The sequence below is a fragment of the Phalacrocorax aristotelis genome, chromosome 7, assembly GCF_949628215.1.
Source record: "Phalacrocorax aristotelis chromosome 7, bGulAri2.1, whole genome shotgun sequence".
Classification (NCBI taxonomy): domain Eukaryota; kingdom Metazoa; phylum Chordata; class Aves; order Suliformes; family Phalacrocoracidae; genus Phalacrocorax; species Phalacrocorax aristotelis.
This window is the reverse complement of record NC_134282.1, coordinates 38,229,567-38,253,932: the sequence shown is the minus strand read 5'-3', so window position 1 is coordinate 38,253,932 and position 24,366 is coordinate 38,229,567. Positions and strand designations below refer to the sequence as shown.

Sequence of the window (24,366 nt, the reverse complement as noted above, 5' to 3'; positions counted from 1 at the left end):
GTTTATTAATGAGGCCCTGAGAAAAATATGTTTTCCTAAAATCACACTAGATCTCCATATACTTTAAATTATGCCAAATCCTTGATCATTAGGATGAATACAATTTGTTGGGTGACTTTATATACCTCCTCAGCAATGCTTAGAACTAACTTAAATGTGTATATTGATTTACTTCCACTCTTCCCACCACCTGCAGAAGTGTTTACCACACACCTCTCCTTCCGTGCCCCTCTCCCCTAACACCAAACCCCAAAGACAAGAGACTATACCTTTGTCTTTCCCTTTTAATCTGCTTGTGTGTGTTTGCTTAAAAGCTTAAATAGGACCGGAAGGGATCTCTTGAATCACCAAGTTCCTGTGATTGCAAACAACTGCATCAAACTATTCAGCTTTTAAACAAAACTAAAGCCAATGTTAAAAACTTAAGTTTGTTTAAAATACTACATTTCAAATGCAGCTGCAGATACTCTTCATTTTAACTGAGAAGTACACCTCTCTCTTTAACAGGTATACCGAAAGGATCAATATATTCATGAAGAAGCATCCAGACAAAGTTATGTCTTAAAACAGCCAGCAATTAATCACCCAGTACAGAGACAGGAAAGAGACCCAAATCTGACCTATGAATCCCAGGCTCAATATGCAGAAAAACAACCTAGTAGAGACTATGAACAGTCAACATATAGGTATGATTCTACAAATTATGTAGATCAATTTTCTCGTGGTTATGACCCTCGCTTACGTTATGATGACTGTGTGCCTCCATATGAGGAGCACTGGGCATATTATGATGAAAAACAGCCCTACAACCAAACAAGAACAGTTTATGAAAACCAGCCTCCTAGGGATCTTGATTCCAGACAAAATACAGAAGAGAGCACAGAACGCAGCTATTATCCAGCACAACCTCGTTTTGAGGAACCCCCTCCAGTGAGCTATGATGGCAGACCTCGCTATGACCATGCACCCAAAAACTTCAGCTTACCACAAGTGCGATACGAAGATCAGCATACTGCTGGATATGACACGCATGGTAGATACAAACAAGAAGCTCAGCCATACCAGTCAGCCGTATCTCGATCTCCTGAACCGAAGCAGTACTTTGATCCACATATAAGGGGCTATGAACAAGGTCCTCCTCAAGCTTATAATGCTAAAGCTGGACAATATGAGCCTTCTCATAGCACTTCAGGAGTTTCTCTTCCTCCTCCCCCTCCATCACAAACCAAAACAGAAGTTTTGCCTTCTAACAGTAAACCACTGCCTACACCACCATCTCTAGCAGAGGAAGAAGAAGATCCAGCCATGAAACCCCAGTCTGTGCGAAGTAGGGTTAAGATATTTGAACGAAGAAGATCACCGTCTTTGGAAAAAATGAAGGAACCAAATGATACATCAGCTGTCAAGGTAAGTCATTCAAGTTTTCTAATTCTTGCTTTTTGCTAACAAGACCACATTGCAAGAGGTAAAATATTGTATTGGAAAGAAAGCTTTACTGCTTGTGGAATAGCCTCTTAGCAACGTAGCTGCAGTATGTTTTAAAAGCTGAAACTGAACACTTCTGCAAAAACACTGGGGATCTTGCTGTGCTGAAAACTCTTCTAATTCATCTTTCACTAGGTTCATTCTGGTTTTCTTTTTGGGGGGAAGGGGAGGGGAAGCCTTACTTATAAAGTGCTGTATCTTTCTAAATGTTAGAATCTAAGAGAATATGCTGTCCTTTTCTTTACAGCCTCCAGAACTAGCACCTAAGCCTATACTCACAACTGCAAGTGGTGGTCCAAAAGCAACTTCTCAAAGTCAGTATGAACACGACAAAACAACTTACAGGTAGATGCACAACTGATTAATTAAATTTGGTTTTCAATATGAGATTAGAATATTCAGAAAACACATCTTAGTGGTTCAAACTGAAAACTGCAGAGTGGTGAGTTGGAATGTGTGAATATGATTTCTGTGTTAATAGTAAGGCAGGGCATAAAGTCAGTTCTCGTGGACATAATTGGGAAGTGAGGGAAGGACACAATACCTTTTTTCAGCATTTTTGAGGAAGAAACTTAGTAAATATATAAATCTTACCTTTTTTTTTTCTCGTTTTAATTGAGATAATTAGTAAAGCAAAAGCAAAAAGGTAAGGTAGAAGGTAAATAAGGATTTACTTTTGTTATGCTACGTCTCAGCTATCTAATTTCCATGCAATATAGGTTAAAAAGGCAAAGTGTGCAGTTACAAGAATTACCTTTTAGTTGCTTTATTACTAGCTAGGCTATAAACAGAATTTTAATTCAGGTACTTAGGCTTGTTCAACTGTGCAAGGCAACTGTATGTTGTTGTCTTGGTTAGGGCCCCAGAACCACAGAGACCTCAAGCGAAGCCACCTGAAGATATTGTGCGTTCAAATCATTATGATCCTGAAGAAGATGAAGAGTATTATCGAAAGCAGCTCTCATACTTTGATCGCCGAAGTTTTGAAAATAAGCCATCTGCGCAGGTTCCTGCCAGCCATCATTCTGACCCCACTAAACCAACACATTCACAGAATCAGCTGAATTTCACCAGTTATTCTAAGTAAGTTTAGGGGATTTCTTTTTTTTTTTAATTTGAAAAAGGAGGGAGGCATAGAGGACTAAAACAGAAATTCTGCCTCTGTCAGTGGAATTCCACTGGTTCGTGGTATCTAATTGAAGTTATTTTGTATTCACTAAGCCAATTTCTCTGTTAAGATATAGCTTTAGTTTGAAAACCTGTAACTGCAAAAGTTTTCTTTTGGTAAATGAAATAAATAATTCTTGTAGGTTGCAGAACTTTCAACATGTTACTACTTTTGCTTACCACTTAGTTATAGAATGTAACAAATTATTTCCTTAGTCTGACTAATACTGAGTGCTTAAACATCTTTCAAAGCAAAGGTTTTGGTTTATTCCAGTTCAGCATGCATTTGTTCTGCAGACAGGCTTGTATGCTTTAGCTGTGTTCGACTGAGCCTATAGGGAATATTGCTGAGGCCAGAATTTAATCTGTTGATGGAAACATCTGTTTCCTTTATTGTTGTGCTTCCTTGATTTGGAACACTTTGATAGAGAAATTGTGTAAAAGCTCATGCACAGATTTAGCTCAGGTAAAGAACTGGCTCTCTTGGAGGATGCTTACCCAAACTCTGAATACTCTCCACAGTTATCTAAATTTCCAGTATTCGTTTTGACTCGAACTGTAAAAATGTGTTTGTAGCTGTTACTGTGAGAAGTTATCTTGGCTTGCTGCATGCAGGCTGAAAAATCAGGCATTTTTGAAGGCTTTGATTGCATTCCTGCTTGAAAGGAACCTCCTTTCCGGTCAGGCTGAAAATCTGGCGACCTTAATCCAAAGGAGATCTTTAGAGTGAATAAACTGGCTTGCTGAAGTTTTATAGTGTTAAGTACATGTGCAAGCTGTCTTTCATGTACTTGATACACTGTGTTCTGGTGCTTGTTTTAAAGGATTTGAGCTAGGACTTGGGAATCCTGTTCTTACTTGTATAATATTGTCTGCCATCTCCAATTTATTCCTCTGTGAACTGAGAATATTGGAATCTTTCTAAAAGCTTCATCGGTTTTAAAGGATTCACTTTGTTCCCCCTAATCAAGAAGTCTACATAGGACAACTGTTTCACTCATTTTAATATGCAAAGGAAGGAATATGTGTAGTAATCTGTAACCAGTTCTGATTCTCAGTCAAGGATGTTCTTTATCCTTCCTTTTCATTTGTCCTGTGTCTTCTGATGGAAAGACACAGGTAAGCATGTGGGAACATATCTGTCCTGCTGTCTGGACATGACAGGAAGAGACCTAGAAAAACAGTCTTGGCTGGCCTTATACTGTACTGCAGTAGCTTTCAGAATTATGTTCCCACATACAAAAAAACCAATGTTACCCAGAGGTCATCCATTTTGGTCTGTAGGTATAGACTCTGTTGCCGTCGTAATGCAAGTAATGCTTTGGGAGAAATGTTGTAAGCTTTGATCAAGTAATTGTGAAGACTAAAATTCTGCAAATAGTGTTGCAAGCTTTCATTGTGCATTTATCCTCTGCAGTCTTGTCACACATGCTGAAAAACATGAGAAACACATACAACTATTGAATCTTTGCAGAACAGCTAATAGTTGAGAGAGATTGTTCCATACTTCTACCTGCCACTTCTGTCTGCCATGACACTTCCATTCTTTGGCTGCTCAGTTCTTGAATAAGATAATGCTGTTTTTAAGGCTGATAGTTTCATATGTCAGGGGACAAAAATGTGTTGTGTTTTTTTCTTTATAAAAGAATGTAACCCTTAATAGGAAGGGACAGACGTGGGAAAGAAAATTTACCCAGGGTAGTCCAGTGCAAATAGACAAAGACTAAAATATTAATGGAAGTAAGTGGAAAGAGGTAGACAAGAACACTAGCCAATTGGACAATACTGCCTCTAAAAGTATACTGCAATGTTGCTGCATGGAAACACAAAACAATTGTCTTGAGAAAGCATTCATGTTAGGAATCTTCTTTTGCCGACTCCCAGTTTGTACCCTGTTGCTCATTATTCATCTTTTTTCCAGTTAATTTATATGGTAATTGTTATTCTGTGAATAAACCCTTCTAAAAATAAACCGGACTAAATTTGGATGATACAGGAGCTGTTGCTTATGCAAGCTTTTGCTCCTGCATAATCCTTATAATGTATTCTGGGTATAGAGGACAGATTTTATTTATTCGTAAGCAATAGCTACAACTTTTTCAGTTTTACATAATTTAATGTTTAATATTAATGTTTAAAAGTTTTTTTTGCCACAGAGTAAGTATTGTGAAAGTGTGCATTTTTCCCATTACGTGTATACAAATTTGTTTACTCTTCTAATTTGTTGGGGGTTTATTTGCATCATTTAGGAAACTTACACCACTACTAAAGCTGCTTTCTATGGGTAATGCTCTGTCTGCATGTTAGTTGTCACTAACTATAGGTAAGATAAGGGGTAGTGCCTCCTGATGTGAGGAAATAGTAGAGTTTTAAATGGACATGTTTCAGTGGTTCCAGTTGGAGCAATTTTATGACACTACTACCCCTGTGGCTGAGAGTAGTCAATTTGTTCCTGTTAAGATCAGTTACAGCCTCATCCAAGGAAGAAGTAAGAAACGGTGCCCGTTTAAACGGCTCTAGCTGAGCTCTTACGTGTCTGTTAGAGTTGGAGCTTTTTTGAATGGGAACTGAAGATGAGCAATGCAGTTTGCTAAGTTTTCTATTATATACTGAGGCTTATAACCTGTTGCCCACTGGTTATTTCTAGTGGTTCATTTCTGCTTCATTTCAAATTGAAGTAGCAGTTTTGTAACAAAAATGAAGTGGGAAACAGCTTAGAAAACAGCAGATCAATAATTAGAGGAAGTTCATTTATACACTGATAAGTTGTAAGCACGCATTTTGTTGTGGGCTGCTTTCATTGCATACAAGTTCTGAACAATGCGGTTGAGGCTGTGGCTGATGGTGGTCAGGAGCTTATGACAGAAGAATGTGCTTCATATTAAGCACAACTTTGTGCTGGTTGTGTTTGTGTTGTCACAGCTCTCTTCTGCTCCCTCCATCAAAATGTACTACCTTTCCTCATTTTGTAATTCCTCAGAAAGCTGGCAAGCAGTTCTGATCAGGTGTGGAGTGTTTTTTCAGCAGGCTTTTGCAGTGCTGCCATCTACTGGTTAATATCCCCCCTGGGAGGCAGTGATTTCAGGTGGGCAGTCTTCTCAGAAAGCCTCTTCTACCCTCCTAGAATAAAGACAACGTGCAGTAATAACTTCTTATGTTGTTGGATGAGTGGCTTTATATAAAATCAGTGGGAACAGAAGCTTATATAGCAGATGTAAAATTATCTATTTTGCAACACTGATTTTAGAGATACATTCATACAGATACTGTTTAGCTCACTGAACATCACCTTCGTGTAGTCATCAAGCAGACTTTCAAAAGTTGATCAGCCCTTTTCTAGTTTCATAACATACTCTTCTGAAGTAGTAAGACTGTTGGTGTCCGAAATTGTTGCCTGTTACATTTCTGTCAGCATGCAGAAAATGAAGGGGTGAGGGAAAGCTGTTCTAATGTAAGAAGTATTTTCTTGCAACATATAAGCAAGACAAGTGTTAAAAATCAAGGCAAAGTCATCAGTATACTTATGGTTTTCTGTCTCTCCTAATAGTCATAAACAGTTGTTCTAAGACGCCCTTTTAAGAATTGTTGTACACAATCAGAAGCCATTTATGGTGTGGGCTCTGCTCTTAGATGAGCTGATAATGCTATAGAAACATTTGCTATGAACGTACCCTCAGTACATTCCAATGATTTCCAATACAAACCCATTATCATTCTGTGTATGTTAAAACTGAAGAAACTAATGGAAATTGGACCATAAGTGAGAGATTGTTAGAATATGGGAGTTCCATTTTGTTCACTTTTTTCAATTTATTGAATAACATTGCTTATACAGAATGTAACAAATGGCTTAGTGTAATCTTGTTCTTACTTTCAGTACCTGACAATTTGAGATCTTGACCACCCCCTAATTCACTGACAAAATATCATCGTAGACATAGGGGGTGATCATTGTACATATGCATATGATATATGTCTTACCAGAAACATCACTGTTAAAAGTAGTGTCTCTTTGATTCGACAATCTTGTCATATGAGAACTTCTAGGACTAACATAAAAAGTGTGAAGAAATAATATGCTCAAGATAGAATGACTATTTTCTTTCATTCTTCTATTGCTGTTTGCTTTGCCATCACCTAGATTTCTTGGCTCTTACACTAGCTATGACTACTTGAAAAGGAACATCAAGTGGTAAGACTGTTCTTGATGTGAGGATGTTTTCAGGTGTCCTCTCACTGTTACATTTCATCACAGGCATTATGTGCACTTAAAAATCTAAACACACAAATTTTGAAAGCAAGTGCAATATCTTGTAGTCCAAAATTACACATGTGTGTGAAATAAATCATTTTCCTGAAATAAACGTTTGGAGAGATATTTCTAGTATTAAAAAAAAAAGTTTTGAAAATAAGAATTTAAGTTATCTATGCTATGCACATAAAGCTAGTGAAGCTTAAGCTGATTACATTTCTAATTAAGATGGCATTGTTCAAATACTAGGTGTATTTAGAAAAGTTGTTCTAGAATCCATTGTCCTATTGACTAATTATGCTTTTCAAAACCAACATGCCCAGCCCCCAAAAAAGTGGATTTATATTTATTTTTTGTAGATGTGCTAAATTAGAGATATTTTTTCATTGAAATTACCCCAAATGAAACTGAAAAATGAAGATCTTGTAGGCAATTATGCAAATACACCTGAAATGTCATCTGCCTTTTGTTTGCCATGGTTTGTGTTACTAATCTTCTAAAGATTCAGTGCTGTCTTAATCTCTTGTGCTTATCAATAAATGTTTTTATACTTGAGACAGGATATTAAAGACAATAGTGTGTTAATGTGTATAGGAAGAGGTGGAAATCAGGTGATTGTAGAGGAAAAAAAATAGTGATGAATGCAGGAGCTCAGAGCCCTGAGGAAACTGAACAGTCAAATGGTTTGGTTTTTTTGTCTATTTCAACAGGGGAAAAACAACTGATACTGAATCAATGGATAGGCCTGTTAGTGAAAAACGCTATGAACCACTCCCTCAAGTAACAACTCCTCCTCCTGCTCCTTCAGTCCAGTATACACAACCTCAGTCGATGAATAGTCCTGTCCTGTCTCTCCCAGCACATCACAAGCCTGCACTTTCTGAAGGTGAGCAGTTGGAAAGGTAACCTGTGTCATGTGGTAACAAGTGTCACTTGCAGGTGCTTGTGTGGTTGCTTCAGTATGTCTATACTGGTAACTATGTTGTTGTCTAACTGAAACTTGGAATAATTATTAGTGAAAATTAGTTTTTTACTATAGTGAGATTGAGTTTTGTGAAATGATTTGGTGATCCTGTCTGAAACAGTAACTTCCAGGTGATAATCACTATGACTGTCTCTTTTTTTTTTTGTCATGGAATAAATCAGTCTAACCTTTTTATTGAAAGGTTTTACCATTGTATCTAACATTATCTGTTTAATGAAGCATTAGATAACTTGGCTGAACATACATAATAGGAGGAGAGGGGATTTAAGAGAGCTAAGCTGAACCTATATATATGTATTTTATATAGACTAAGAATTGACTAAAATGTATTCTTATGCCATAGTGTGTATGACTAGAAATTTCTGTTCATTACTGACAAGTTCTGGTATCTTCATTTGTGTTTCAGTTACCTCTGTGTCTGATCCTCTTCCACCTCAGAATAAGCCAGCAATTTTCAGATCCTCCAGAGAAGACACTGTGCAGTCCACTTTCTATCCTCAGAAAAGCTTCCCTGACAAAGGCCCAGTTAATGGAACTGAACAGATTCAGAAAACAGTTACTCCTTCTTACAACCGCTTTACAACAAAACCTTACACTAGTGCTGCAAGGCCCTTTGAGCGCAAGTTTGAAAGTCCTAAATTCAACCATAATCTCTTGCCAAATGAAGCTCAACATAAACCAGAGTTGCCATCAAAATCTCCAAATTCTCCTCAACCAATTTTGAAAGCACACAGCTCATCACAGCCTCCTGAGTTTGATAGTGGAATGGATAGCTTTGCTGTACAGGTTGACAAGCCTAAATATCAACCAAATAATGTCAATGCTGTGCCTAAAGCCATTCCTGTAAGGTAAGCTGCTGCTTTTTTCTTTCCATTAGTACATCTACAGGAGTTCATCTGTGAAACCTGTGAAAAATATGGTGGTTTTTTTTTTTTCCTGTGCCTCTTAATTTCTATTGATGTTATAGTTGAAAGATTCATACTATGATTCTAAAATTCTGCCAAAGAGCATTGAAGAGCATTTGGATAGATACTTAATGTCCTATGTTCCTGTATCTTGCATCCTGGTATTAGAAAGTGGCATGGGTTTTATCTTGCATTTCTCATACTATAATTATAAATCTTCTGGTGTAGATAGTAATCATTTGTCCTCTCAATTAGTTTTTAGAAGAGGGAATTAATTTCTAAGGCTAGCGGTTGCACCAAATCATATTCATTCTGTGTGCTTAGGGAAGAGACTTCATTGTACACTTGTGGAAGGGATATTTTAAAAATACTGGTAGAGAGAGTTTTGCAGTTTCATATTGGTTGTCTTTACTATGAGGCAAAGCAACTGCTTAAAGCATATTAGGCAAGCACAAGCTGCTTTTGACTATAAGAACTATGTCAAGAGCAACAGATAGTATTACAATATTAAGATATTTGCTGACTTGCTAAATTCTCCTCGCTAATATTTGCAGAACAGTGATTTATTATTCTTTGATTTCAAAGTGATAACACATGAACCAGACTTGAAATCTTGCTTGAAGTTTCAGTGACTGAGAAATGTAATAGAAGAATGAATCCTATTTGTTCTTAAGCACCTGAGAAGTGATTTGATGCTATACAGTTTTGTAGACTGCTAGAAATTTTGAAATTACTGATTCTCTGAGTTTAGAAATTGACTGAAATCTACTCAAACTAGCCATTTGATAATGTTATTTATTTCTCTTTAGTTATATACTGGCAACCTGGAAAAAATTGTGTAGGTGGCTTTTTTCTTTAAGGGCTTTTCTTTCAGTGTGGCTTGAATAAGAATTCTAGCTCCCTGTGGTATTTTTGGGGAGGAAAAAGACACTTTCAGATATTAAGTACGTTTAGTTTTACTAAGCTGAAGTGTGTCGCTGGGGCAAGCTCTTTCCGTATGATCCCAGAGACGCATTTGAAAACACAAGATTCAAGTGGTCCAAATTCTTGCTTTAACTAGTTTCTGAACACTTTCAGAGTCTGTGGGCTTTGGTGGGTGTTTTGGGTTTTTTTGTGAGGAAGTTCTCTTCTCATGGCAGAACTTGATCTACTTTCACCTTAGTTGTCTGCACAGTTGAGTGTGGGACACATGTAATGTTTTCCTAAAATCAGTGCTACCCAACTCTAGGCTGTGCTCTGCTAAGATGTTAGAGGAAGCATGCCACTGACTTTCAGGAAGAAAATACTGATAAAACTGCAAGGATTTCTGTCTTATATTCAGCCCTTCAGCACTCGAGGATGAGGAGGAAGAAGATGGACACACTGTTGTAGCCACAGCAAGAGGTGTATTTAACAGCAATGGTGGTGTACTGAGCTCCATAGAGACTGGAGTTAGTATTATTATACCACAAGGAGCCATTCCAGAGGGAATAGAGCAAGAAATATATTTCAAAGTCTGCAGAGACAATAGTATACTTCCACCTTTGGACAAAGAGAAAGGTAAGAGCTGGCACTGTATGCTGTTCAGTTGTTTAATACAATTATTTTCTAACAGCAGCAAAAATCTTAATATGCTTCAATATATAAAATATATTTCTGTATGAAGATACAGAGTATACATCTCAAAAGAAGTATAAGGGAAGCAATATTCTGCTTAATGTTGGAAGCTGCAAGCAATAGGAGGGCTCTGAACTTTAACTTGAAAATACTTAACTTGTATACTTAAGTACTGATTTAAAACTTACCTAGTGCACTAAAGGCATATTCTAAGTTTTTTTTTTTTAAGAACCTTTGAAATTGTAGATTCCCTCACAAAGTGCAGGGATTTATTCTGGGTGTTCTTATTAGAAATATTTCTTCATCTCACAGTGAGGACCAAAACAATTGTAAAGCACATGATTTAAACTAATTTGACGTGAGTTAAATATTTGGAATTCACTTCAACACTTGAAGGTACTCCAGCATTCTATTTTTTTTCAATTTCTCTAAAGAAAACAGCTTCATGGTTTAAAAAACATTCTAACTTTTATAAAAATAAAAGTATATTCCTGAGTTGAGTATATTCCTGGGTTGAGTCGTGTATCTTAGTTGAACAATTTTTTCATAGTGTCTTTCATACCACTAGTCCAGTGTACATGCATTTGCTGACCTGTCAGATTCCTAATTTCCTCAAGTCAAGAAACTGAAGGGGTTAATTTCATGAATGTGCAGTTAAAGCGTTACCTGCAATCTGCAGTTACTTTGAATCTTTATAAACCAAACGTGTCTTGTTCCTCAACTGAATAATCTTGTTTGTATGCTTTCTTTTTGACTACTAGGATAGAGGGTCATAAGCTCATGAGTTGCTGAAGGCTTTAATCAGCCCAGTGTGCCATAATTCCGTACAAGCAGGTCATTGCATCTGTAGTGCAAAACAAACATGAGCAATGCTGCTTGCAGATTTCCCCTAATCTTTGTTCCTTTTGCACCTGCTTAGAAATTAGGGGGGGCAGGGGGGTAATCCCCAACATGAATCAATCAGGCTCGTTTATCCTTTTTCATTTTGAAGTTGTGATATGTTCCATTGAAAAGTCACTAAGTGCTCTGAAGAGACTGTGAGAAACAATCTTGCTAAGTGCTATTCTTTACTAACAGGTCAAATAATTCATATTTTTCTCTAAAACTTAAGTTGCTGAGTAGCTGTGTAGTGTAATTATGTAACACTGAACCTATTACAAGAAGAATCTGTAACAGGTTGTTCTTTCTCTTAACTATAGGTGAAACACTTCTTAGCCCCTTGGTAATGTGTGGGCCTCATGGACTAAAATTCCTGAAGCCAGTGGAGCTGCGCCTGCCACATTGTGCGTCTATGACCCCTGATGGTTGGTCTTTTGCTCTAAAATCCTCCGACTCCTCGTCGGGTATGCTGTCCTCCCTCTGTCCTTTTGGGGCTTTTGGGTGCTATCGTATAATTTAAGTTAATTTGGCTAAAGGTGATGCTGTGTAATATAAAGAACTCAATCATTGTATTTGTGTCAAACTCTCCCATTTCACTTTCATTACAAATGTCTTTCTTACATTTACTCATGTTGCAAATTCATAGCTAAAACCATGATAGCAAAAAAGAGTAATATCTCTAGTCTATTAAATATTATCGTATTTTTCTATTCTGTCTTCTTTCTTGAGGACTGCTACAGCTGAATACACTTGAAATGACAGTCGTACTAAAACTGAGAGGAAATTATTATGTACCTCTGATTGGCCATTGTAACATAACTGGTGTTCGTCTGTTACTTGATTAACCATATAGGACTCTGGCAAATCTTAAAAATCTGCATGCTCATAAATCATGATTTAATGCTTGTTAACTGTTTCCATGTGTGTGAGTTGATGCTAATTGGATCATTTAAGAAAACTATAGTGTTCAGTAAAAGCATTTACAATTCATACTAATGTAGCTGGATTTTCCACAAGACTTTTCTTGCTTGCTTCTGCCTATTTCTCCTCTACCGCCTTTTACCCAGAAGTTTCTGCTCAATAGTAAAATTTGCAACTAGGTTGCAATTTTAATTGCCTGTTCATTTTTACCTCACTGTGGCTTTCTGGGATGAGGGGGAGAATGTATTGGCTGAAACTGTCAGTGAGGAGCCTAATTGAGAATTCTGGGCGAGTTCCGAGCAATTTCATGAAGTGGCTCTGAGGTTACAGAGATTTAAAAAGGAACGTTTGCACATCTGGGGAAAAAGTCTTAAGGTTTTATTCAGCTACCTTCAAAATTTATGGTGGAAGGTTCAAACCATTAATGTGTACGTGTGATCTAAGTAATGACTGAATGATGTACTTATGTATACAGCATTTAAGCCACCATGTATGCATATCTTTGGTCACTAATGTATCTATCACTGTCAACACCAAAGCAGTGATGCTTTGAAAGATTAAAGCATCAATCCCCTTGATGAGGATTAAATAACCTAGAGGTATTAATGGCAATAATTTTTAGTTGGTTTTTTTTATAAGCTACTATATGCATGTGTTGCATGCATCGATTTAACAATGTGTGTATACATGGCAGTGTTAAAACACGGACTCATAAATGATAGGGTCCCAAAAGATACGACAAATATGTACAAAAATGACACAACACTTCCTTTGTAACTAATGGCACCTGTTCATGAACTTACTTGAAGTAAAGGGAGAGGACTCAAATGATCTAAACAATAACTGCAGTTACTGAGACATTTTTCTCCCTTTCCAAAGTGGGATGTATGTGTGTGCATGTGTGGGTGAGAGCAAGAGCGTATATATTTAAACACTAACACTTTCTGTACTGTAAATATAACACCACATTCTGTTAATCTGAAATGGGATGTATATCATAACATTGCTCTTTTGAGACAAACTTTAAAATTAGGCAATTCTGTCCTATGATATGTAAGTAGACCATACTGTGTCTTAAATAAATAATTGTTTTCTCTCTTTCTAAATTAGTTGGTTATGGGACTCTGATTTTTGAGGTGGCTGTACAATAACAATTTATACAGTTCTGGGCTTTTTTCTCTGCAGTTGTCTGCTCTACCTCATGTTTTCTCAATGTATCCATGTTCTGTCCTGAAAGTGACATGCATTTGCACTTACTAACATCCTTTCTGCCACTTTTAGGCCTCATATGTTGATATCTTACTGTGAAACCCCTTCAAACACTTGAATGATTCTGGTATTAAAACCGAGTGGAAAAGTTGCCTTTTATGGCCACACCTATTAGAATATATTAGTAAAAAATACTGAAGAATTATTTTTATTTTTCCTTCCCCAAAGCAGTTGTAAGTATGGGGAAAAACATCCTCAACAGCTAGAGGTTGCACTGGCGACAATCTAATCCTTACTATGTATTTAGGAGAAAAGGTTGGAAAAAAGTCTGCTGTTTTCTCATGAGCAAGACTAGGACCCTGTTGTCCTATAGTCCTGTTTTATCCTTCTTCTAATATGTTTGATCATGTAAGTTTTGAATGGAATTACCTGCATCTATGAAATGAAAAATCCTCCAGCATTATTGAGCTTCTTGACCAAAATAAGTAGTCTCGACTGGTTGCAGTAAATCTGTTTGCATTCTCTAACTGTACATAAGCCGCTTCTATTCTTTGTCCCTACGTCAGATGTTGCCATCACTCAGTGCATTGTATCCTTTGTTTCCATGAGTTCTTCAAGAAAATTACGTGGACTTTACATCAGCCTTGTTTGTAGAGAGGTCTCAGGTGTATGCAGTCTGTGTGACTGGGTTCTCTAACTTGTTGCACATTTCCCAAGGCAGATCTGTTTTGGCCAAGCTATTTAATGTAATTTATCTGGAAGGCTAAAGAGAACTTCATTGCGTTTTTCACTGTTCTACCATAGTGGGATGATGACACTTTTTGTATAGTGGCAGCATTTAGTCATGGTTTTAGGTGGGTAAACGAAGAATGCTTTCTCCAGCTGAAAGAGACAATTGACTGTGCAGATGGAATGTAGCCTTTATCTGGTGAGATGACAGCTGATGACTTTCCCTTGTAACAGAATGTTACACAAGACCTTTGACCATGAGTAGATAACATGTGTTGTAAATATTTTAAAGCACGTGCCAGTTAACTAGAATCCTTTTTAGAATGTCAGCATTTCAGGCTTGTAAATGAGTATACTGGATGGATATAGGTGATTCTCATAATAGAAAATAAAGCTACCGGTGTGTCATAGTGTTTAGTTACAACATAACTTCTTATTTGACTCATCTATGTTGAGAACTTTTCCAAGAACCTTCAAATGCATCCTACCCAAATTAGCTCTTAAAATGTCTTTTTTTCTGGTAATTTAGGAAAGAGCCAGTGAATATCTGATTCACTGTTAACACTTCTCAGATAGGAAGCACTATTTTGATGCTGTAGAGTAGAATGACTCATATTTAACAATTCCTGAGTGCTACAGCACCAGTTTTGAGTAACTGATCTATCCTACATTATATGAAAATAAAGGGTTAATTTTTATTAATAACATACAAACTGCAGTTAAAAAAACAAACAAACAAACAAAAAAACCCAGGTGTTGATTCAGAACTTAAAAGCTCCTGTCCAAAAGCTTGGTTGTTTCAAGATGTACACTGTTTGACAGCGGATACTAAACACCAGCATTGTGTTTTCCTCCCACAGGTGACCCCAAAACCTGGCAGAACAAGTCTCTTCCTGGGGATCCAAACTATCTTGTTGGAGCAAACTGTGTCTCAGTCCTAATTGACCACTTCTAAATATTAAGTTAGCTGACTGAGTAAATAATGTGAAACTGAGATGGACCTTACATATAAACTGAACCATTCTATCAAGTATAAACTGTTTTATAAGTGATAATGGATCTTAGTGTTCAAGCATCTTGCTTTAACTAACAATGGTTTAGCAAGTACACTCTTTGAACCATGGTCACAATACATGCCACAAGCAGGGACTGTACAGTGGGAACAAGGTAGGGTTTTTGCAGGTTCTGTATGCTTTGGTTTGTTGGTTGTTCTTTTGTGGTTTTTTTGTTTTGTTTTGTTTCCTTTTTTTTTTTTAAGGACACTACTAGTATTTCATTGTTCAGAATTGGAAAGTACCAATGGAATTGTATTCAGAGGAACTGAATTTGGTTCATACTCTACTGGCAAAAACACAATTTGGTCTGCATTTTTACAACTGTGTGTGTAACTCAAGACTATATTTCGGTCTCTAGTTTTAAAAAAACTTTTGGTGTATGTGTCCAATGAAATGGCAGTCTACTTGGGGTAGCACAGTTTAGATGTTTTCCTCTGCTGAGAGGCTAACGCAAACACATCTACTTACTGTATATGGAAACATTGTCATGAGAATTGGGGGAGGGGGAAAAGCACGTGGGATGACTATGGTTCAGTTGTCTCTGTGGATTTGTAAATTAACTACATTATTACAGACCTATTAACCAGCAGGGATGCCTTACCCTCATGTTTTAAATAGTCTTAGCTCTCATAGTTCTCTGTATTAAGTTTGTATGGCTTTTGTGCTTACCTAGATAATATATCATGAGAGACTGGGGAAGGAGGAGGGAAAAACAAAACAAAACCAAACAAACAAAAAAAACCCCACACCAAACCTAACACAAAAAACACAAGACTTGTGGGTTTGGTTTAGAGAACAAGTATTGTTTGTGCTCATCAGCCAGAAGAGAACCAGAAGAAAATGATGGTATGTTTTCTGCTATGCATTTGAAAATTTGTAGATGTTATAGACTGCTTGTATATAATGCGTGCATACCACTTTTGTTCTTGGTTTGTAAATTAACTTTTATAAGCTTTACCTTTTTATATATAAAAATATATATAAAAACAAACAAAGTTTCTTAAGGATATCTTTGTATTCTCATACCTTTTGAGCCTTGAACTTTGACACCTGCAGCAATAAAGCAGCATTTCTACAGAGGACGAACAAGGACATTTTTTAGAAATGCACAAAGTTGTTACCTTTTTAAGTGCTGCATTTAAAGAATATAACTCAAAATCTCTACTTTGATTAAATTCTTAAAGTATCCCTACTGTAATTTGTCATAAGGATGCTATACCATGTGCCCTGAAATGTATTTTTTTACTAATATACAATTTATTACAGCACAATGGCACTACTACTGTTTAGATAATATACCACTGCATTCTGTTAATGAGTTATTAGCTATTCAGGTGTGGCTGATTTTTTCTCTGCAGTTATTAAAATTACACATTTCTAAATATACAGAATAAAACTGTTTTTAAAATAATAAAGGAGATTGTAGTACCTTATTGTTTCTGAAATGCATTTATGTGAACGTGACAAAATCAATTTTGATATCTTTTTTCCTATATAAGTAGACAGCTGGATTCTGCCGTATGTTCATACACAAAGCAGAGCTCTTTTGTGGAGTCAGTTGGAGTTGTCTACAGCAGGGCTTCTGAAATGATGAACTCCAGTGTGGATCTATTGGAAATATTCAATACAAGCAGGAGTGGTAGACTTGTCCCTTGAATCACTATGTTGGTGCTAGTTTACTTACTATACCTACTCTTCCAAATACTTTAGTGGTATTCCAGCATGTAGATTTGCACATACTCTAGTTATAAAATTTTAAAGATATTCCTACAGAATCCCATTATCAGGCCTGTTTAGAGTACTCAGTGGCTAACTAATAAGCTATTGTTGTTCTTTAGGAGAAAATAAAGTCTAGAAGTTATTTTTAAATAAAGCTGGGAAACAGTGCATAACCCTGATGTTTCCTTTCTGTACTTTTACTGACCAGGCATGACTTGCCCTAGAGGATACATTCACTACTATTGCTACGACTCTTCATGGCTTACCTAAACTCCAGGAGCAGGCAGAAAATTTTAATAGCAAAAAACCTGTTCTTGGCTGGATGGCATTTTTTCATTTGTCTTACTGGTAATATATTGGTGGTATTTTATCTGAATCAGCAAAAAAGGAAGCTTTTGAAATGGCATGCAAAGCATCTTGGGGAAAATACTAACGCTAAAATTTCTAGGTGTTCTTTTCTAGTTCAGATCTTAGAAGTATGTGAAACACTACAAAAGGAGTCAGTCAGTTGACTTGAGGAACGCTGGAGTTATGCTGCATGCACTACTTGCAGTGGTGTCATTTGTGTCTTGGACATCCTGAGTCTAGAATGTTTTAAGGTGTAACAGTCCTGAGTCGCTTTTACTGTAGTGATCCAGATAATGTTTCTGCTTTTCTGTTAAAAGGTGTACGGCCATGTTTTTCTATCAAAATGAAAAAAAAAGTGATAGCTTTGCTCTGCTGTCATTTCATAAATGAAATGAGAAAGCCGATGCTGTTCCAGAATGTGGCAATTCTCTACTGCTAGGCAGCCTGTCAAAGGAATTGTCTTTTACTGTCTATCTGCAGGAATGTTTATTGAAGTGGCTAAGTTAAACAACATGCATGTCTTCCTTGTCCTTAAATCTCAATGCTTTTGGGTTAAAACATTGCCATTGAGAATAACTGTGCTGAAATAACATATTTTCTTATTTTAAAATAACGGTGGTTTTGGAATCTATCCTTGCAGGAGATTTTGTCCCTTGCCTATTCTATATAGGCTAGGCTCTGCAGGAGGGAAGTTCACATGTAATATTTTAATTTACTATTATTCTCTATTCATTATTTAATGTGAACTTAAAAAAACCTTGCATCTCACAATTCTTCCTATTTGTCTCAGCATTGTACTGGCCAGCTTTAGCCCTGCAAATTGTACAGAAGTTTTAATAAGGTAAATGTCAAGTCTTTTGCTCCTTTCTAAACAAATGGCTTCAATGGTGGAAACAGATGATGGATACAGAATTACTGTTCACCCTTCTGACTTAGGTTCTTATTTAAAAAAGTTTATTTCTTTTATTTTTTCAAGAAAAATAGTAATGAGTATTCGACTACCCACACAACAAGTTATGGTTGTAAAAGTACTTTTCTGTTCCTGCCAACCTGGGTTAGCTAAAGCAAATCAGCAGTGTGTTTAGGGTCTGGTTGAAGATCCTCTGCTATGACGTAACCTGGACCAGATGACAGAAATCAAAGCTATGCAGATTTGGAGAATAAAAGGTGTTAAGCGTGTCTGAAAAATGTTTTCTTAATACCTAAGTCACTTGTGAGGAAAGCATTTGTAGAAGCCTCACTGTGTGATAGTGGTGGTCCATTACATATAGGGTTCTCTGGCAGTTAAGCTCCATCCATTGGCAAGATCAAACAAATGGGTAAAACTATTTCATTATATATAAATGAACTGTGCAGTCTGACCCTGTGAGCAAGCATCTGAGAATAAATATGCTTAACATTAGTGAAAGTATCTGAAGCTGGCTGTGCACACACATGTAGACATAAATTATATTTATTAGAGTTTTTATTGGCATGAATACTGTGGACTACTCGGCTCTATGCCAAACAGTTGTCATTCTGGTGGCACTAAAATAATTGTGCTATCACTGAACTTGGCTTGAAACCCAGCTTTGACAAAGATAAAAGGATGTTTTGGTGGGAAGCAACGGTGCTATCCTAGTTACCTTAGTTAAATGTGAAGCACTTATAGAACATTCCAAATTGCTGTGAAATGAAGTTTTAGCACGTACAGCTGTCTGTCAGTGACTTTACTGTGTAAGATGCAGAGCACAGGTCCAAAACAGAACCTGTGTCTACAAGTGATTGTCTTATTTTGTTACTGTGGGAGTAATAAAGGAGACTAAAAGTGAAGAAAGATAAACACTTAGTTTTGCATGCTGCTGTGTGACTAGAATTGCCACTGTGTGAATGTGGGGGAAAAGAGCAGAGAGCACAACTTACGCTTAGAATGACAAGAACAAATTTCAGGCTAACTTTTGTTAGTTGTTAATTCACTAATGTTGATTCCAAAATTACTCTAATCTGCCTTGAGACAATATGTATGAAAGTTCCTGTTGGAAGTTTAGCATGCAGCATTAACAGCCTATTGCTTGTCATGTCTGACATTGACAAAGTGACAATGGAAGAGTGGAGAAGAATGCAAAATGTGCAACTGTTCCCTTGGCCTGGAGAGGCCACTTGTAAGGTGGGTTTGGTATCTGTCACTGATACTGGTTGCTGGCAAGGAGATAACTATGGTTTGAGTTACATAATTGGACATCGACAGATCATCTATTCCATGTATCTCATGAAAGTGGTAAAAGATGTTACACTTTTGTCTGAAGAAATCGGGTGCTTTACTTGTGGTTAGGGGTCTATCTTGGGTTTTGTGCGTACATCTTGGGTTTTTAGGTTTTGGGGGTTTTTTTGCATTGTGGCTTGCTCTCTGTGAAGATCTTCAAGCCGGGAGTACTTCCAGTACCTTTCTCTGGTTTTGGATTATAAATGCCAGTGTTTGGTACCACTACAGACCATTATCAAACCAGGAATGTCATGTGTTTTCTGTGTCTGTGACAGCTTGCTCTATTTTGTGGTGTTCTCTTGCACTTCTGACCTGATGTCCTGTATGTCTATTCCAAGTTTATTGGAGGGTGGGGGAGGAAGGGGACGGACTCTGGACACTGACGACAACAGCCAGATGGATGGATGATAGACACAAGGGATGGAACTTCAGCTCACCTGGGGACAACTGAAATAAAAACTGTGAACAGTGGGGAGAGTCTCAGAAGTTTAACAGTTTCTGTAAAACATTAATGCTGCTGCAATTCTGTGTATTCAGGAGTCTGTTACTTTTCTCAGCATGACAAAATTTGCTGAGCATTGTTGCTACTCTGAAAGGTAGTGTAAGGATGTGGTAACAGGCAAGAGCTCTTATGATAAGGCTGGGGAGAGGTGAGTTGGACAGGTACACAAACCAGTAGGATCACTTTAGCTTTGCTCATGTTACTTAAATAGGCTTGAAAAATTTGCATTAAACCTGAAAATAAGTTCTCAGTACAGTTAAACACCATATGTCCATTGCATAATGTATCTGTTGCAGCAAATCATTCCCTCTAAAGAAACCTTCAGTTTTCTAATTGTTATCCTAATGCTAACCTATTGCTATGTTCTAAGCGTCCCTTTTATTGACTTCAATTGTAATTAGCTAGAAAACTGAAAAAATAAGATTCCTAAGGAAATGAATTGTAGTCTGTTAGTGACTACTAATACTACTTTTTTTCTTGGGTGTTGAGTGCATATTAAATTTTCTTTAGAAATAACTGAACAAAAAACCTGTTACTTAAATATTCAGCTAATGTACCTTGTCTTTACAGTATTCTGCAGCACTTGTCCATTTTATACAAAAGTTGCTGAGCATGGTAGGTATGATAGGCTGTGAAAACACTGTCTATAAATCACAGCCTGTTAAGATGTTGAAAACAAGCAGTGTATTCTCAGGAAAATTATGACTTGCTGCCACCCTTCTTTCAACTTTAGGGCTTAAAATCTAGGTGAAAAACAGGCTGTAGAATTAAAGGAAAATGAGATCCGGCAATTAATTTGGGTAGGTGCTTTTTGGCATTGGATTACCAATGGTGATACTTAATCAAACCTATAGCATGCACTTAAAATTCCCATCTACATATATTTAAAAGCCTTGCCAAAGACTTAAATTATTTTTGAGGTAATCTTGCCCAAGTGGAAACCTGGCACTGAAAATTATTCTTTGCAGAAAGAAGATGAGAAGAAACTTCTTTGCTAGAAGGAGCATTCATAATACAGAGCTTGATAGTGAACTTCTAGTGTGGCTGATATAATAGTGAAGTTGGCTGCAGTGATTTCCCTCCTGATCGTACTTACTTTTTGTCATTACTGAATTAATGACCAAATATTTCAAGTTCATCACGTTACAGAATAAAAAGGTACGGTAGAATTAACTAAATTGGTTATAAAGAATTTTATGTATTTGATTACTGAAGTAGCATGTTGGTAAAGTAGTATGTCAGGGAAGTCAGCTTTAGTAACCAGGAAATAGTTGCCTTAATATTGAGGCTTGTATTCACTGTTTTTAGTTTGTCTTGCCTAAAAGCTGTGGAAAGGCGTAAGATGTATGCATGTGAAAACCTTACTATACAGTATATAATGCTCTGAAATTAGCTATATAAATGATAACCCGCTGCCCCTGTAGAACAGTCAGAGCCTGTGCCAGAAGGAAGAGTTGCAGCCCTTTTCCCTGAACATCACTGGCAGTCCCACTGGTGCTGCCAGCATCAGCACTGCTTTTTTGTTTTTACGAGCAACACACTGAATTGACTTATCGCACTTCCGATGTCTGCTGAGAATGCAGGAGTGATGAGAATACACTTACGTGTCTTTGAGTTATATTCTATACACAGGCTTTCACTTTTAAAAAATAATTGACATCTTCACAGTTCTAGGCCGTCTTTAAAAGGTAATTCGGGCATAAACTGTTGCAGTAATATCTCCACAGCTGTGTCGATCTCCCTAAAATAAGAAAGCTTACTTAGCTGATCTAGTATTCCTAGTCCCACATCTTTACGTGGTACTCTGCTGGTATAGAAGCCTGTGGGTTTTCTGTTTTCGAGAGAGCAGAAACTTTAGGTTTCTGGTTTGGTGGCATATAAATGTAATACCTATTGTTTAATGGGCATGGATGGCATGGGAGTTGTGGCCTGTGAAAGTAATAGCTGCCCAGTTTTAAATCATGCCAGTAAGTTGGGAGAGCAGTTCTTCACAAAATAAGCTGAAAATTCTTACAAAGCAGACTTTCCTGAGAGCCCACAAATAGAGCTGATTCTGATGCAGTGTTCTATTTAACAACACGCCCAACCTCACGCCCCCACAAAAAACCACCACCACTAGCAAAACTCCTGATTATGTGTTTTTGACAAACTTCTGAACAAGATGTAAAAATTTCTAGTCCCCAGTGAATGTGAGGGAGACTAGCATCAGTCTATGAGCAAGGAGTTTGGACTTTGCCTGTGTGTAGCATGAGAACAAGTCATGAGCAAGCACAGAGGTATGACTTCACACTTCCATATTACATTTTATTTATATGAATAACAAGCACTGCTCTGACATATCTGCGATTTTGACAAGCTTTCTGTTCCCCCTTTGTTTTGACTGAATAGTTAGAAGTTTCCTGATGACCTTGCTACTCTGGTCTGTAGGTAGTAGCTTTTTAAAGTATAGCAGTGGCAGTTAGTGAGTTGTGAGGCCAGCGTACTTTGTACTGCTTTGTGTGTGTGTGGATTTCAAAGCACTTAACAATTCTGAAGGAATTAAGTGACACTATTGCTTTGTGGGCATGTTCCTCATTTTTCTTTTTAATATGAAAAATGCAAAGCAACTCGCTCTGACTTCCTAGTAGTGAAGCTGTATATAGAGAATATACCATACTCCCATACAAAAATATCTGTGTTGTATTGTGTTCAGGTCCAAATGTGATGAAAATGAAGGAGTGTAAGTTCTGTGCGTTGGTACTCCAGTCCTCTTTTAAGAGAAAAAGGAATTGTTCTAGTATGGGCAACTAGTTTTACAGTGGCAGAAACTGAACAGTTGCAGCAGTCTTTTGAGTTTGTATGTGTGCGAAAAGAACAGCCAGCCACTAGGGGGTGAGGCTTACCTTAAAAACAGCAAACTGCTTTAGAGCAGGGGAGATGTCCTGAAAAGCAGCGTGTTTACATCGAGTTCCAAAGGATACTCCTTAACTCTTGTGTTCCTTTTTTATTCCTTCTTAAGCAGTTTTCACATCAGACTGTAGCAGTGTCAAATAAATGTTCAAATTTACTAACAAATAGTGCATTATGTAACTGATCTTTTCAAATTTGTATGGCCATTGTTAGAATGCTGCAGTCCGGCCCAAATTAGCATCCTCTGAGCCTCAGGAACCTGTTAGAGGCCCGGTGTCAAGCACTGACCAGCCAAGCCTGGGACTTACTTGTATGAACAGCTGTACATGATTGTGTGCCAGTTGTGCTGGGTGCTGTGCGCACAGTGTGTGTGTGTGCACCTGTGTGTGCACCACCTTGCCCCTCTGCAGAGATCTGAGTTCTTAAAGCTCCTGTCTACAGACAGCTAGTACTTTGCACAGACATGGACACAAATTCATGCTTCAGAGCACTGAGCTCTGGATAACTGCTTTTCTAAGGAAAAAAATACATATACAGAACTTCAAGTGTCTTCACTGTGATTTAAAACTAGCATCATAGTTCCTAAATAAGAAGCATGTTTTTATAAAAGGTAGCTAAAAGGAAGATATTAGTAGGATTAATTCAGTCATCAGAAAGCTTAGCTTGGCCTTCAGTTGTGTGGCATTAGGGAGCCCAGAGCTGCTTGTACAGCAAAAGGTTGTCCTTGTTCATTTTAGTTGTAAAGGATAGTTGCACTGCCAGAAATGATCCTTTATCATGTTCCTTCTGCAAAGGGGGTTGGCTTAATTTTTTGAGACTTGCTGACTCTTTCAGAAAACAGTGGTTGCTTGAAGGCTGCATTTGTGGTTACAAAACAGATGTTCTTATTTAGTCAACTATGAAAGTGAGGGAAGGAGACAGTGGAATAGGAATCTAAAATTAACTGTGGTGAGTTGCATTTGTGCCATCTCACTCAGCTTCAACACAGTATTTTCCACCTTTGTCATTTATCCAGGACTGTGGGTTTTCTTTATGGACTAATATACTGAATGGGAAAATGCCTGAAGGATGCTCTAATGTAATTTACCCAGCAAGAGATTATGAACTTTTATAGGCTTTTGTAGTCTGCAGTTAATTCACTTTTCATGTTCTCTTTGCACAAACTGTTATCTCTTCTGAACAAAATTGGAAACAAGCCTTAGGAAATCATTTTATGTAGAACAGTAATTTCCTAAAAAACAGGCTATTTAAACTGTACTGCTAGGGGTTTTTAACTATCTCAGAATGGTATTTTTAGAACAATATGATGTCTGTATGACGCTGCCCTTTTTTTTTTTTTTTTTTTGGTAGACCAAATGGTGTAATCTGGATCAAATTCTAAAATAGACACTTTTTTGCAAAATCTTTCTTCAGGAGAAGGAGGAGACTTTTGACGTTTGTGCCTTGGGAATGTGTTCCGGACAACTATTTATTTTCTTCTATA

General features: G+C 37.2%; 1 protein-coding gene across 10 annotated transcripts in view; it reads left to right on the top strand.

Moving 5' to 3' along the window:
- Positions 1–16,598, top strand: part of TJP1 (tight junction protein 1) — a 160,275-nt gene extending 143,677 nt beyond the window's left edge. For 5 of the 10 annotated variants that reach the window (XM_075100161.1, XM_075100163.1, XM_075100157.1 and 2 more), the window contains 8 exons: positions 508–1,407; positions 1,733–1,830; positions 2,344–2,568; positions 7,615–7,790; positions 8,296–8,737; positions 10,116–10,333; positions 11,590–11,733; positions 14,989–16,598. In XM_075100161.1, coding sequence (XP_074956262.1) covers positions 508–1,407; positions 1,733–1,830; positions 2,344–2,568; positions 7,615–7,790; positions 8,296–8,737; positions 10,116–10,333; positions 11,590–11,733; positions 14,989–15,083 — 2,298 coding nt within the window. In that variant the 3' untranslated portion in view covers positions 15,084–16,598. The remainder of the gene's footprint in view (positions 1–507; positions 1,408–1,732; positions 1,831–2,343; positions 2,569–7,614; positions 7,791–8,295; positions 8,738–10,115; positions 10,334–11,589; positions 11,734–14,988) is intronic. The other 5 variants (XM_075100167.1, XM_075100160.1, XM_075100158.1 and 2 more) reach the window with 4 other exon arrangements.
- The last annotated feature ends 7,768 nt before the right edge of the window (positions 16,599–24,366 follow it).